Source organism: Spermophilus citellus (assembly GCF_964194105.1).
Source record: "Spermophilus citellus genome assembly, chromosome: 5".
NCBI classification, from domain to species: domain Eukaryota; kingdom Metazoa; phylum Chordata; class Mammalia; order Rodentia; family Sciuridae; genus Spermophilus; species Spermophilus citellus.
The window spans coordinates 85,732,219-85,747,182 of record NC_138186.1 but is presented as its reverse complement, the minus strand read 5'-3'; the positions used below and the strand labels follow the sequence as shown (position 1 = coordinate 85,747,182).

Below are 14,964 nucleotides of genomic sequence, written 5' to 3'. Positions count from 1 at the left end.
ACAAGAAAAGATTGTGTGTGTGTGTGTGTGTTTTTTTTTTTTTTTGTATTGGGAATTAAACCCAGGAGCACTTAATTATTGAACCACATCCTCTGCCCTTTTTATTATTTATTTTGAGACAGGGTTTCACCAAGCTGCTTAGAGCCTCACTGTTCCTGCAGCTGGTCTGGGATTTGTGATCCTCCTGCCTCAGCTTCCTGAGTCACTGGGATTACAGGCATGCACCACCATGCCTGACTGAGAACTGTTTAAGGAGTGAGCATCATTGTTTTGTAGGGCAAGAACTGATAGCACTTACTGCTCAATTCCTGAGGTCCTTATCTCTTCTCTTTATATTCAATTATAGGACATGGGAAGTAATGCATTTTATAATTGGCAGGATTATGCGATAATTTCTTTCTTTTTTTTAAAAGAGAGAAGAGAGAGAATTTTTTAATATTTGTTTTTCAGTTTTCGGTGGACACAACATTTTAATTTTTTTTTATTTTTATGTGGTGCTGAGGATCCAACCCAGCGCCCCACGCATGCCAGGCGAGCTCGCTACCGCTTGAGCCACATCCCCAGCCCCAAATTTCTTAAAACTTTTAAATCAATCTTTGAATAAAAAATAGTTGAAAACTATATGATATTAAGTGAAGAAGAGATTGTAAATTTGGTACGCTGCCTCATGAGCTTATCTTTAAAAGCCTATGAATCTCCATGTTCCAGTTATTAATGTATAACATGCTCATTTTAAATGTAATTTTTTAAGAAAGATGAAATAAACTGTTCTGATTACTATGTCTGAAGTTCTATGATTGAAGAATAAAAAGAGCCAACTTGATTATGTTTCAGAAAGGGAGATTAAAGTCTCAGAAAGTTATTATCTATTTTGGCTTCTATAGGAACCCACTGGAATGTCCTTTACAATCTAAACTTTTGAATTATTTTTCCATTTACTAGTTGTCCATGCAATCCTGAGTATTAAGTGCAATGTGCAATGAGATTGGAATTTTTTCGTGGGGGAAGAGGATTATGTTAACTGTGATTTATCTCTTATGAACCCATTCTCTGTTTAGTGCATACAAATATGAATAAAGTAAAAAACAAAGGTTAAAAATGTAAGTGGAATGAAAGGAAGTAGCTGATATTGATTTACTTACTTATGATTTTGATTTTAATAGTGCCTGTTCCTGTAGTCAGCCTGAATATTTATGATATTGGTCCCACCACCATGCATGTGCAATGGCAGCCCGTGGGAGGAGCTACTGGCTACACCTTGTCACACCAACCTGTTAAAGCCCCAGAACCAACCAAACCCAAAGAGGTGAGACATTTTTTTTTAAATTGCTGGGCCCTTCTGAGACTTTACAGTTTTACAGTCTCCATTATACTTCAGTTACTTATGAAATATAGAAACAGAAATATAGAAAACTAAGTTTGTGGCCCAAAACACCTTTTAGAAAACATTGGCATGAAAAAAGATGAAGGGGCTGGGGATATAGCTCAGTTGGTAGAGTGCTTGCCTTGTGTGCACAAGGTCATGGGTTCAATCCCCAGCACCACGCACACACACACACACACACACAAAAAACCCCGAAAAAAAAAACCAAGTGTATTTCTTGTAAATGAAAAATAAAAGCTGTGTTGCAATCTAGTGATTACAAATAGGCTTCAACTAGATATCCCCAGGAAATGGAAATATTTGATTTGAACATTTAATAAGCTGCTTGGCATTTTCATATGTAGATGCGTGTTGGGCCAACAGTGACTGATGTGCAGCTGACTGACCTTCTTCCCAATACTGAGTACGAGGTCACAGTTCAGGCTGTTCTCCACGACCTCACTAGTGAACCTGTCACCGCTCGGGAAGTCACCTGTAAGATGCTGCTAGTTTTCCTTCCCTTCTTATGCTATAAACTTGATGTTCATTAGAATATTTCTTTTACATGATGCTATCAATGATTGGTTATTCATGTGTAAGTTACAGAGTTGTTACTTTAGAAACATGAGTTTGAGAATAAATACTTTAATTCTAGGCTTACAATAGAATTTTAAATAGATTCTAGGATGCACATTTTTTTTTCACATTTATCATGCCTGGTATTGAGAAATGTCTTACGATCCATAGTGTATTACCAAGATGTTTCTGTCAAGCCACAGAACATGAAATAATGGTGCATCTTAAAATTGATGTTGTTTTAGACTCTTGAAATACACTTTGTAGGAGAATGGCAATATTGGGTAAGTGAGGTTTTGGAGGAAGATATTCAGGGTTAAGATCAAGGTGTTTCAAGTTCCTGGCAAAGTAGAAACTCTACTTCTCCTCATTATATACCTCCTTCTTTTTAAGATAAAGTTTGTTGGATTTGGTAAAAGATCTATCTATCTATTTATTTATTTATTTTGATTTCCCTCTAACCATTTAGGCTTCTGTAGCTTTTCTTGGAAGCTCACAGGGTGCTTACTGTTCTTTACTCTTGTAACTACTTATTTTTCTATCATACTCTTAAGGGAGCATAACTCAATTTTGTTATCTATCATAACTGATTTAAATATCTGATAAACAAACATGAGCTATACATTTATGAGTAACTGTGATTCATTATTAAGGCTGAGCAGCAAGTTATTTAGAGTGGAAGAAAATTAACATAAATAAGAAGTTAGTATTGTGATAAAATATATCTTATTTTTAAAGTCTTCATAGGAAGTTCTTTCTGGTAGAATGGTGGCCCTTTTATCATTATAATATTTTTTTCAGTTATTTTGCTGCACATACTTTTAAGTTTTCCCCAGACAACTTCTTGAAATTTTAGTGAATGATTTGGAGTTTGTGGTTGAGAGGCACATCTGGGTCTCATATCTCATGCTTCTCCAGTGCCTTTACCCAGACCTCAAGATGTGAAACTCAGAGACGTGACTCACAGCACGATGAATGTCTTGTGGGAACCTGTGCTTGGAAAAGTCCGTAAATATATTGTTAGATACAAAACACCAGAAGAGGATGTCAAAGAGGTAGGTTGAGAATTAGAAAGGACATGAAATATTTGCTTTCTCAGAAGGCTTAACAAAATAACTTCATAAATTATAGGTGACAGTGGCACTTAAACACTTGTCCTTTTACTCATATGGGGTTGAAAACTTGTGATATTAATAAAGCACTTCTTGAAAATCATAACGTATTGGTCTGTCTTGGATGTAGTTCAGAAATGTTTTGCTGTGTGATATTAATCTCAAAAACAGTGTGGTCTTTATTCCTTTGTAGATAAAGAGCTATAAGAATTTAAATGGTATTTCCTTCTCATCCCGAGGCCTTATATGGTGCTCTCATTTTATGAATGACTAAAAAATGCCATCATGTTTCTAAAAATAAAAGATATTAAAAAGATGCAGGAGAGAAGAATGGAAGTGTGTCAGATGATGGGAAGATGGGACAGTTGAACAGGACAGAGAGGAAGGAGTAATATGTTGTCCCAGAAGAGCACCCCTTTAGGAATGATCTTTTTTGAGATGACTTGGGGATGGAGAGCTCTTTTCAGGACAACTTGATTCAAAGTGGGAGCAAATAGAGTGTTTTTGGAACATAGAAATAGTTCCTCTTAGCACCCAGGCATTTGTAAATGCTGCTAATTTGTAGATTATGCAAAAGTTAATTTATACATATGCACACAACCATGTCATTCTAGTTTCCATTTCAAGATCTAAATGGGTTTCACAAGATTCTTGTGCATAGCAAAAGAGACAATGCATAGGAGAACATTCCTGAAAGAAATAAGGTGTAATATGAAGAGAGACAGGTGAAAAATGGTTAGGTTATGTAAATCCATATGCAGTCATCATTTACCAGTTGGGTCAGATCTGACTCTCTAGTACATACATTTTTTCCCCCACTTTGGAAACATTTAGACTGTATCTGGTTCTCTGAATTCTTATACAGATTGAAGTATACTGCTGCTTTTTTCTTACATAATTCTTATGTTCCCGTGTTGAGAGTTTTAGCAAACAATTGAGAGATTCTCAAACCAAACCCTTTGTAAAAATAGTTCTGCTGCTCTGTTGTTATTATAGGTCGAGGTGGACAGATCACGGGCCAGCACCTCCATCAAAGACCTTTCCTCACAAACCCTATACACAGTCAGTGTTTCTGCAGTGTATGATGAAGGGGAGTCTCCTCCAGTGACTGCTCAAGAGACAACCCGTGAGTTGTGCCTCTGCTTTATTGATACTTGGAAAACAATACTCTGCATTCATGTGTACTTCAACTTACTGGGGCATTTCATTTCTTAATGTTCTTTTTGCTAGTATTTAATACTGGTTGGGTAGATTGTCTTTTTAATAATTAAAATAATTTTTTTTTGGTACCAGCAATTGAACCCAGGGACACTACACCACTGAGTCACTTCCCCAGCCCTTTTTATTTTTTATTTTGAGACATGGTCTTGCTAAGTTGCTTAGGGCTTTGCTAATTTGCTGAGGCTGACCTCAAACTTGCCATCCCTCCTGTCTCAACCTCCCAGCTCACTGGGATTACAGGCATGTGCCACTGCATTCAATTTAGATTGTCTTTTTATTCATCTTCTTTGTATCCATTCCTTTATTATGCTATCAGTCACTTTCCTTAATTTCTCTTGCTACTTAATTGGTGTGTGTGTATAGTAGGGTGGGGAAAAAAGCATATTCTAGATGCATGTTGGACATTTTCTCTGGAAAGTAGGAAGTATAATTTTGAGATCTCATTATTTGCAAAGTGATATCAGGGTAACAGAAGAGAAGTATCTTTTTAATTTTCTTTTAGTACTAAGGCTTGAATCTAAGGTCTAGCACATTGCAAGCAAGTACTCTAACTTTGAGCTACATCTCTAGCCCTTTTTAATTTTTATTTTGAAAAAGGCTCTCGCTACGAGAACGTGTGATATTCCTGTCTTAGAGTCCAGGGAAGCTGGGGTTACAGTTGTGCACCTCCATGCCTGCTTGCTTGTCTTTTAAATACCTATTCTGTGTTCCCTTTGGTCTCTCCTCACGAAGGCAGAGATGTTTATTTTTCTCAGCTGCATATTTCCAGGGCCTGGCACATAATTGTTTATTCTAGGGCTCAGCATACAGTTTTCTAATTTAATGATTAACCTGTAATAACCTAATCCGTTGAGGGCTAAAATTATCGAAGTCTACCACCAGAAGTGTTCCAAACAAATATAACGGGAGCTACATAAGTAATTTAAAAATTTCTGATATCTGTATTAAAAAGATAAAAAGATGACACAGCAATCTGTATACGGGGTAAAAATGGGAGTTCATAACCCACTTGAATCAATCTGTGAAATATGGTATATTAAGAACTATGTAATGTTTTGAACAACCAACAATAAAATAATTAAAAAAAAAGATAAAAAGATAAAATTAGTTTTAATATGTTTTATTCAACCCAATTTAACCAAAACTATTATCATTTTGATGTTTCAGTTTAATTATTAATGACATTTCACTTTTTTCTGTAAGAATTCTTTGAAATCCAGTGTGTACTTTTATATTTGCAGCACATCTCAATTCAGACTAGCCACATTTTAAGTGCTAAATAGCCACATGTGTCTAATGGTTTCCATAGTAGACAGCATGGGGCTAGAGAATTTAAATGACTTGCATGGCCTCATTTTGTAATCTAGAGGTGGGATTAGTCTGGAACTAATGTTCCAGTGCTATAGTCTAGGACTTTCACCTCCTATCCAATATCCCCTCACGGTTCTCAGTAGCTTCTTCTTTAGTGTCCAGCTGTCTGTGTCTGATGAGGGCATCTTGTCAAATGACACAGCCTGCCTCCTTGCTTCAGGTATATCCACTCCTCTCTTTTTGACTCTGCTATTTTTTTTTTTTTTTTACTATGGGATCTCTTAGCAATTTTAGTTGTCATCTTGGCATATGTTTTTACCTGGTAAGAATCAAGGCTAGGATGAGGATTGATGTATATGAGTAGATTGGCAGCTTCGTATAAACATAATAGGCATCTTAAAGAGAAAAAAAGTCAAGAAAAAGGCTGATGAAATAGTAATTAATATTTCCAATATACGTATTGAGTCCTTAAGATTTCCAAATGTATTTTATTTTGAGATAGGGGTTTCCTATGTTGCCTGGCCTGCTTCAAACTCCTGGGATCAAGTGATCCTCTCCTCTCAGCTTCTGGTATCTGGGTCTACAGGTGTGACACTGCACCTGGATCTAATAAATTTTGATATATGCAAAGTGCATCCTTAGTAACTGGTTTGTTTTGCAGTTGTGCTTGTGGAAGCAGTATAGCCCTCTGATCTATTGCAATTGTTCTTTCATTGTACTTAGGAACAAATTTTTGATGGCTCTGGGTTTCGGTTACCAGGAGATAGGAAAATAATACATAATGAAAGCCTAGGACCATGGCAGACATTCCAGACTGCTTATGCTGCAAACTGACCAGAGGGCCTGACCATCCGAAGGACTGTGTGGTAGAATTTTAGCAGTTATCAGGGCCTTTGGGGTTTCTCTGGATTGGGTCAGTATGATCAGTTTCATGTCATGTTTAGGTTTAATGATGTGTGGAGAAAAGCATGTGCATTGCTTACTTAGATCAAAACATGTTCAGAGTTTCTTTCCTCTTAGGTTTGATTTCGTTATATGTTAGGGTAGGTATGTTTTGACCAAATGTCAGAGTGTAATATATTAGTGGTGTTTAAAAATCAAGGTAGACATTCCCAGTTTTAAACTACAGTGATGTATATGTTTCTTAAAAAACAAAATGAAGCATTTTCTTTTGGATATTAGAACAACAAGTTCTGAAGAACAAATGAGTACCTATTTCTATTAGCATCTTCTTGAAGTGTAATATAGCAGCCTGCTTAGTTTGTGACATTCTTGGGTAAGAAAAAGGGTCTCTTAACTAGGAGTCCATGTCTTTCCCTGGGGTCTCTGACAGACTGGACAAGGTTTGTGAGCTCTCTGATATTATGTGACAGACTTTTGTTCTTTGTATTTTTCTGTTTCACCAGAGTCACAGGATTGGAGATTGAAAAAGGTTAGAAACCAATGAGTTAGGAGAATATTATTAAGTGGCATCTTTAAAAATATCATCATTTTACCTGGAATGGTGGGACATGCCTGTAATCCCAGCAGCTCAGGAGGCTGAGGCAGGAGGATCATCAGTTCAAAGCCAGTTAAAGCAACTCAGTGAAACCCTGTCTCTAAATAAAATACAAAAAAGAGCTGGGGATGTAGCTCAGTGATTGAGTGCTCCTGGGTTCAACCCCTGGTAACTACCTGCCCCATTATCATTGTAATAGAACGTCAATAATAGCTTATTAATATCCATACAGTGCTTGCCCTATATTGTATTTATTTTTCAAATGAACTGAATTGGTAAAATATTTGGTTTTAAAGCAACATAGTTCATCAATTTCTGCACATCTATTAAAATAAACAAAGCAGTTTTATTCTATTAAAAGAAATTGATACTACACTTAGTCCTGCCTTTTATTTCATCATAGGACCTGTTCCAGCCCCAACAAACCTAAGGCTTACTGAAGTAACACCAGAGAGTTTCAGAGGAACTTGGGATCATGGAGCTTCAGATGTGTCTCTCTACAGAATAACCTGGGCACCTTTTGGAAGCTCGGATAAGATGGAGGTTAACACACTCTCTTTTTCTCTGTCTCTTTCATGTCCCATTTAATTATAGAGAAGCTTATTTGAAATGTGCATTATTTCCATTGCTAAATAAGCATCCCTTTCTACTAGTGACATCTGAGCTCATGGCATGCATTAAAGCAGGAGGAACATCTGTCTAAATGATGTCAATGAAATGCCAGTGTGTATCATATGGAGACTTATTGTTGTGAACACATGTTTTTGTCTTCTTTCCCCAAGACCATCTTAAATGGAGATGAAAACACCTTGGTGTTTGAAAACCTGAACCCCAACACTCTCTATGAAGTTTCCATTACTGCCATCTATCCTGACGAGTCAGAGAGTGATGACCTGAGTGGCAGCGAACGCACATGTAGGTGTTCAGTTTTTAAATAGGACCTTGATATTTTAAAGTTCATTGTTAAAAAGTAGGGCTAAATTCGTAATGCTTCCCCAAATTCTGTTTTCTTTTAGTGCGTTTGATACCCTTAACAACACAAGGTAAGAATTTTAATTTGTTGAGTTGTTTGAGTGAACAAATAATAAATGAATGAATGATATGGTAACATACATTTTGAATACACCTTCTATTTTTTAATCGTAAGTGTGAAGAGCAGGGTCTCTTTTAAATAGGCTTTTCTTGAAAAACTTGGTTTTACTACGACTTGTTGAGGATAAGGAGTGTATTGGTTAGCATCTAACTCATATCAGGTTAGATGACTTAAACAACAAAAATTTATATTCTCTTAATTCTGGAGAATGGAAAATCCAAAATCAAGGTGCCAGCCCATTCTGTTGTTGATGAGGGCTCTCTTTCTGGATTGTGGACAGCTTCCTTCTCCCTCTGTTGTCATATGACATATATAGAGAGGACAGTCTCTCATGTCTCCTCTTATAAAGACTAATTTCATTTTGAGGTCTCTACCTTCATGGCTTCATTTAACCTCAAAGGCCACATCTGCAAATACCATTGTATTGGAGGTTAGGGTTTCAATGTATGGAGGAACAAGGTTTGGGGGAACTCAAGCATTGAATCCATACCATGTAATCATTTAAGAGATAACAACCATCTTTATTATGAGCTTAAATTTAATTCTACACCTAGAGGTACACAGCTATATCAATTTCCTTGGGAACCGCACATATTTTTTTTTAGGGAGGCCTCGTTCTGTGTGCTTACTCTGTCTTTAACAATCCTCTTTCAGCTCCAAAAAGTGGTCCACGAAACCTTCAGGTGTACAATGCAACATCTAACAGCTTGACTGTTAAGTGGGACCCTGCTAGTGGTCGTGTGCAGAAATACAGAATCACTTATCAGCCTTCAACAGGGGAAGGCAATGAACAGACGGTAATTTGTTTTTCAAAAACTACAACTTGGATAAATTCTACCTATTCCTTTTCAAATTCCTTTCACCCTCAATGTGATTTCATGCTTATTTAAGGGTTAAAAGATTTTCCTGTATTGAATGAGGTTATTTGACCCCTTAGCCAGCACTCACATCTGGAGGGCATCATGGAGACCCAGTGGATGTTCTCACAGGGGATGACAGTTGCTCTTCATAGTAGCTTTAGAATATTGGGTGCACACTTCATTAATAATCCTATTAATGCAGGATTATTCATGAAGATATCAAGATACGTTCAGAGTCTGTGTAGATCTTCAATCTATCTCTCTCTACCTTAATCAAGCACTGAAAGTTTGCTAAACTCACCAATAAAGTTTCTTTTCTGTATCCCTATTTTTCTGGATTTTGCATGTCATGGGATGTCTTCTAGATGTGAACTAAAAGTCCACTCATCTAATTCAAAATACTTACCATTTTTATATTATCCAAAGGGAGGTACATAAGAAAGATGATAGAACTGCAAACTCAGCTGCTGTCATCTTTATCTTCTGAGTCCTCCCTTAATTAATTTACCTTCTCCCTTCCTAACTTTAGCTGTCTGCCTTTGGGCTTTTACCAGCTTTGCCTTTTAAGTGCATGAGTAGAAATGCATACATTCTCCTAGGTCAGGAAGCACCACAATTTTTCTACAAATAGGATTATATTGATGTTATTTCAAATACCTTCCTTGGTGAGATCTAGAACTTTGCTGACTTTTTTTTTTAAAGATAGGTATAATATTTTCTTATATAGCCTTAGAGAGACATGAGTTTTAAATTTAATTATCACACTTGCTGAGCATAAGCAAATGGTGCATACTTCTTATGAGTTCAAGGTGCTAGCAAAGGTTGAGACTGTCAGTGATAAGAGTATGTGTTTAGAGCCCTATGCTCCTCCCTGAATGGGTTTAACTGGATCAAAAACCTCCCCATCTTATTTCAGTGCTGGTCCGTGAAATAAAATAATGAAGCATGAATGCTGGAATTATGTTGGAGAGTTCAATGAGAGAAGTAGGAGACACCTCTTTACTTACTCATAAGAGTAGTTCCCCTAAATACATGCTTTCCAATGTGTTATATATCAAAATTTTTACGAAAATGGCTGTACTAATATTGATACTGCTCTCCCATAACCTCAAATGTTAAATTTTTTGAAATTTGCCACTTTATTTCAATTCGTTCATATTTAGGATGACTGCAGTGATTCACTGAGGTTTTCTCTGGAATTCAGACTACTTGAGTGGATGGGTGCTAAGTTTGAAACATCTGGTCTGTACTAGCACATCCAGCCATGTACATGTGCGCTCATTGTGGGCAGCATGCCATTTTCATGCGATTTTAATTAATATGGCATAAACATCTGAATTCGGTAGACTGTTAACAAATCGAACAAATTTTCTTTCAACAAGATAGCTAGATGGCCTTGAGCAATGAATATAAAACTGCAGACTCCCTAATTGGAGTAAATTGAGGCGCTTCATACCACAAGGGTGGTATCATGGAGACCACTGGGAACCCCTGCCTGAGTGTGGCTTGGCAAAGGGTCCAGTCACGTCGTTTACACAGCTAATGCTGTTAGAGTGGCAGTGTTTGGGGGAAACACCAAGAGCTTTAGATCTTTTGCTGAATCATTTTAATGTGTTTCTAAAGCAAATAAAAAACATCTGTGAAAAAGTAAGAATAATACAGAATTGTGTGGAGCTTCTAAAGTTATGCAGTTCTTTGGTATCTTAAAGTTCCTTTGTAGCTCACTTAAGATTAATGCCCCTTTTTTTGAAAGAGTTCTGTGAAATGTGTTTTGGATGAAATTTTGCAGTGCTGGCAGCTAGCAAGTTGAAATATCTTTTTGAGGTCACCAGTCTGAAGCTTGGAATCCTTTTAATGATTTGAGGTGCATACTTTACATTTAAAAGTGTACCATAAATTATATTTAAACCTTCACTGTGGTACATGATTCCAGAAGTTGGCAGGGGTCTCAGAGTGTTCCCTAGTAGAAGGAATTTTCTGACATACTAGTGAGATGGAGAGAACAAAGCTAATGCTTATTAAGGCCTGTTTTATTTAAGACCACCATAGGAGGACGACAAAATAGTGTGGTCCTGCAGAAACTGAAGCCTGACACTCCTTATACAATCACTGTGTCCTCCCTGTATCCTGATGGTGAAGGTGGCCGGATGACTGGAAGAGGCAAGACCAGTAAGTAAAACCCGAGTTCCTGTAGCTTCTATAATAACTCCTATTGGATTGGACTCTCACTTTTATCTGTAAACCCTGGGGTGACACAGAGTTTTCCTAATTTTTAAAAATAGTATCAATTGCTTTTAACATTCTTTCTTGGAATTATCTCCTTCTATTGGTGAAGAAAGATACTTTTACTTTTTAGGATTAAAAAAAAAAGTCACTGGGGCCCAAATGTCTTGTGGATAAATGAGACATGTAAGAATTTGTGGGGTGTCTGCTATATTAAGGGTCCCTTAACTCGTATTTCAGGTGTGCTTGACTTTTGGGGCCATACGGTGGTGTGATTTCTGTTTATTTCAGAACCTCTGAATACCGTGAGGAACCTAAGAGTGTATGACCCTTCTACCAGTACCTTGAATGTTCGCTGGGACCATGCAGAGGGAAATCCTCGCCAATACAAACTCTTCTATGCTCCAACAGCAGGTGGCCCAGAGCAATTGGTAACTATTTTCTAGTTTTTTAAAACCACCTCTGGCTCTTTATAAGTAGAACTGAAGGAGTTAACTATTTGCTTCAGAGCTGAAGAAATTTGTATTCATGTAATAAGATTTGACAGAGGGTAAACAGTTGGTGCCTTAGAGTCTGGGGAGTAGGGGAATTGTGGGAATGGGGGTAGGAGAAGAAATAGTCATTCTAGGAAGTTTGAACAAAATAAAGTGAAGGCATAGAGAGAAATCTTTGTAACCTCTTGTAACAGTTCTCTTGTGGGAACATTATTATTTCAAAATACTTCAAAACTTCTTGACTTGGTCTTAAACTGGTTATGATAGTGTTTGAAGTATTATTTCCTTTAAAAGTTTTTCAGACTTAAAGTTTTTTATTAAAATCTTTAGGTACCAATCCCTGGGAATACCAATTATGCCATTCTTAGGAATCTGCAGCCAGATACTCCATACACAGTTACAGTAGTTCCTGTCTATACAGAAGGTGATGGGGGGCGCACATCAGATACTGGAAGAACATGTAAGTCAAAAAGCAGGAAAAAAAGACTTTTCATCATAAATTTTGCTTTTCATTCTAAAAGTCATCTAAGTCCAGTAGAGAAAGGAAAATTCAGAATGGTAAAATTAAAAACAGAAATTACCCATAGTTCACAATCCAAACACCATCAACTGTTAACTTCGTAGTGTAGGAAATAACACATTTATAATGACAATTACGATAATTTCAGGATTTGTGAATGTGTACATACTCACCAGTATTCTACTTTATTCTCTCTCACTGACTACAGTTCACCGAGCAGTTCTTTGTGCCTTCCTTATTTGTGGAAGGCCCTGTTTTGTGCTTGGCTTTCATTGTGTAAATTGTTGAAATATGTTCATCACATTAGTCAGTTGCACATATCTCTGGTTTACTAATGAAGTGCTTTTGGGGGTTAAAAATCTACTTGCTTTCATTTGTCATTAATGTCAGAAGAAATCGGTTTATAATGTTTTACTTTTGTTTGTAGTATTGCTTAAAGTCTTAGGTGCGTACTTATAAGTATTTCTTTGGCTTTAAAAATATACTTGCTGATGGCTAAAAGGAAGCAGGCATGGATGGCTTCCTTGGGTAAAACACTAAAGGTCTAGAGACATGATGTTATTAACTAAGCTAGAATTTGGGATTAGTACATGGATTTAATTTGCAAATTTTCTAAGTCCCTATTGGGGTAGTTAGTACATGGATTTAATTTGCAAATTTTCTAAGTCCCTATGGAGAACCAAATATATCTTATTTCTTCCTCTTTTTCCCCCTTTCTCTAAATCACAGAAGGCTTTCAGTAGCTATTTGTTGAATGAAGTAGGAATGAATGAAAGAATGAAAAATTCAAACTAGCTGATTTAGATGGGCTCTATAGCTTTCACCAGGTTTTCCTTAAAAGACAGACTGTATAAAATTCCTCCTCCTCATTGTCTATACTAGAAATAAAAACTCATTTTCTTGTTTCCTTTCCCTTTTCCTGTGCCCATTTATGACCAGTCCAGTTCTACTGGTCACATTGTTGTTTATTGAAAACAACATTGCTTCCATATAAACAAAGGCCACAGCTGGCTAACTTTGACTGAGCTTGGATTTGGAGAGTTTTAATCTGCTTTTTCCATGTAGATAATTAGAAGTTTAAAGAGTGTTTTACCATATTACAGAGTATAAGTTGTGGAAAAGTGATGAACACTTGACATGCATAAACAGACTTAAGAACTAGGCATTGACTTTCATTTCCTCAGTGGTAAGAGGACTGGCAAGAAATGTCCAAGTGTATAATCCTACACCCAACAGCCTGGATGTTCGCTGGGACCCTGCTCCTGGGCCTGTGCAGCAGTATCGCATTGTGTATTCTCCTGTCGATGGCACAAGACCCTCGGATTCTGTAAGTAATTTTGTCATCTTAGAGCTCAGCAAAAGAATTTTGTAGATTCTGTTGTGGCTCCTGCCATGGCAGCTGGCTATAAACAATAAGCCAATTATTGGTGTGACACAGCCTCTCAAGGAAGCTGCTTTTCCTGACGAATGCTGTTGCATGTTTGTGTCACGTTTGGTGCCTGTGAGAATAAAAGCCACAGTCATGCCAGTGTGTAATACTTAAGTGATTGGTTTTGGTCAACTAAGGCAGGCATCTTAATGATAGGTTTACTTAGGGGAAAAAAAAGAATTTTGGGAAAATGTAAGTTAGCTATCTATGTGAGTTAAAAACCTCAGTAATAAATGTAAATCATTGCTGGACCTTGTCAAGATGAGCTTTTGTTGTAAAGTATAAATGTCTTTGTTATGAAAATATGTTAAAGTCTGCCTTTACTGGCTCTTACAAATTGCAACCTATCTTCAATTTATAATACAACTCAGCTTGTAAGTAGATTAGTAAATTAGAACTCAGAAATTATTAATGTGAATAATAATAGTGTCAGGATACTTACGTGAGAGTAAATTTATGGACTAATTCAATTTATAAGTCTGCAAAACTAAACAATAGTGGTGAACAAAGATAAACAAATGATAAGCAATGTGTGCATTCTATGTGAATACTGATTTTCATGACTCTGTATATGGTCGGATATATTCAGACATCTATCTATCCCATGGAATTGCTCTCTATCTTAATACAGAATATCTCTCCCACCAGTGTGGTGAGTCCCTTGTCTTACATGTATCTAACCCAGGATGTTCTTTGACTAAATTTCATGAGTCCTAGATATTATAAATAAATATAAATGGGAGATAATTGAAGCAACTAAGGGTGAAGGATGAATTAGCTTTTTTGGAAAGGGAATTTCTGAGCATAAATTTTGTCTAAATGGTGTGGCCTGGGCAGCTCACACGGGGAAGCACTTTTGGCTTCTGACATGTCTGGGCTCAGCCTTTTATTATAAATATTATTATGCTGACTAACCAAAGACTTGGTAAGCATTTGGGTTGTTGTCAGGCTGAATTTGGCATTTTCTCCCCCTACAGATTGTGGTGCCAGGAAATACCCGCACAGTGCACCTGGAGAGGCTCATTCCTGACACACCCTACTCTGTGAACATCGTGGCTCTCTACTCAGATGGAGAGGGGAATCCCAGTCCCAGCCAGGGCCGAACACGTGAGGAGGAAATCCTTTCTCCACCCTGTTCCTTGTATTTAGATTGGCCAGACTTCTCCCAGGGAATAAGGGGTGGGTGGTGGTGAGTGAGGGGTACAGAGAGCTTTCTGTTTTGGTGCAGGTCAGGGCAGCCCTCTGCATGAGACTATGCCTGGGC

At 37.2% G+C, this 14,964-nt stretch overlaps 1 protein-coding gene across 4 annotated transcripts in view; it reads left to right on the top strand.

Annotated features, from left to right (window-relative positions):
- Positions 1-14,964, top strand: part of COL12A1 (collagen type XII alpha 1 chain) — a 118,153-nt gene that overhangs the window by 50,667 nt on the left and 52,522 nt on the right. For 2 of the 4 annotated variants that reach the window (XM_081294897.1, XM_081294899.1), the window contains exons 24-36: positions 1,164-1,306; positions 1,729-1,858; positions 2,858-2,994; positions 4,048-4,177; positions 7,485-7,624; positions 7,864-7,996; positions 8,098-8,124; positions 8,829-8,971; positions 11,074-11,203; positions 11,549-11,688; positions 12,082-12,211; positions 13,456-13,598; positions 14,678-14,807. In XM_081294897.1, the coding sequence (XP_081151023.1) occupies positions 1,164-1,306; positions 1,729-1,858; positions 2,858-2,994; positions 4,048-4,177; positions 7,485-7,624; positions 7,864-7,996; positions 8,098-8,124; positions 8,829-8,971; positions 11,074-11,203; positions 11,549-11,688; positions 12,082-12,211; positions 13,456-13,598; positions 14,678-14,807 (1,656 nt within the window). The remainder of the gene's footprint in view (positions 1-1,163; positions 1,307-1,728; positions 1,859-2,857; positions 2,995-4,047; positions 4,178-7,484; positions 7,625-7,863; positions 7,997-8,097; positions 8,125-8,828; positions 8,972-11,073; positions 11,204-11,548; positions 11,689-12,081; positions 12,212-13,455; positions 13,599-14,677; positions 14,808-14,964) is intronic. The other 2 variants (XM_081294898.1, XM_081294900.1) reach the window with 1 other exon arrangement.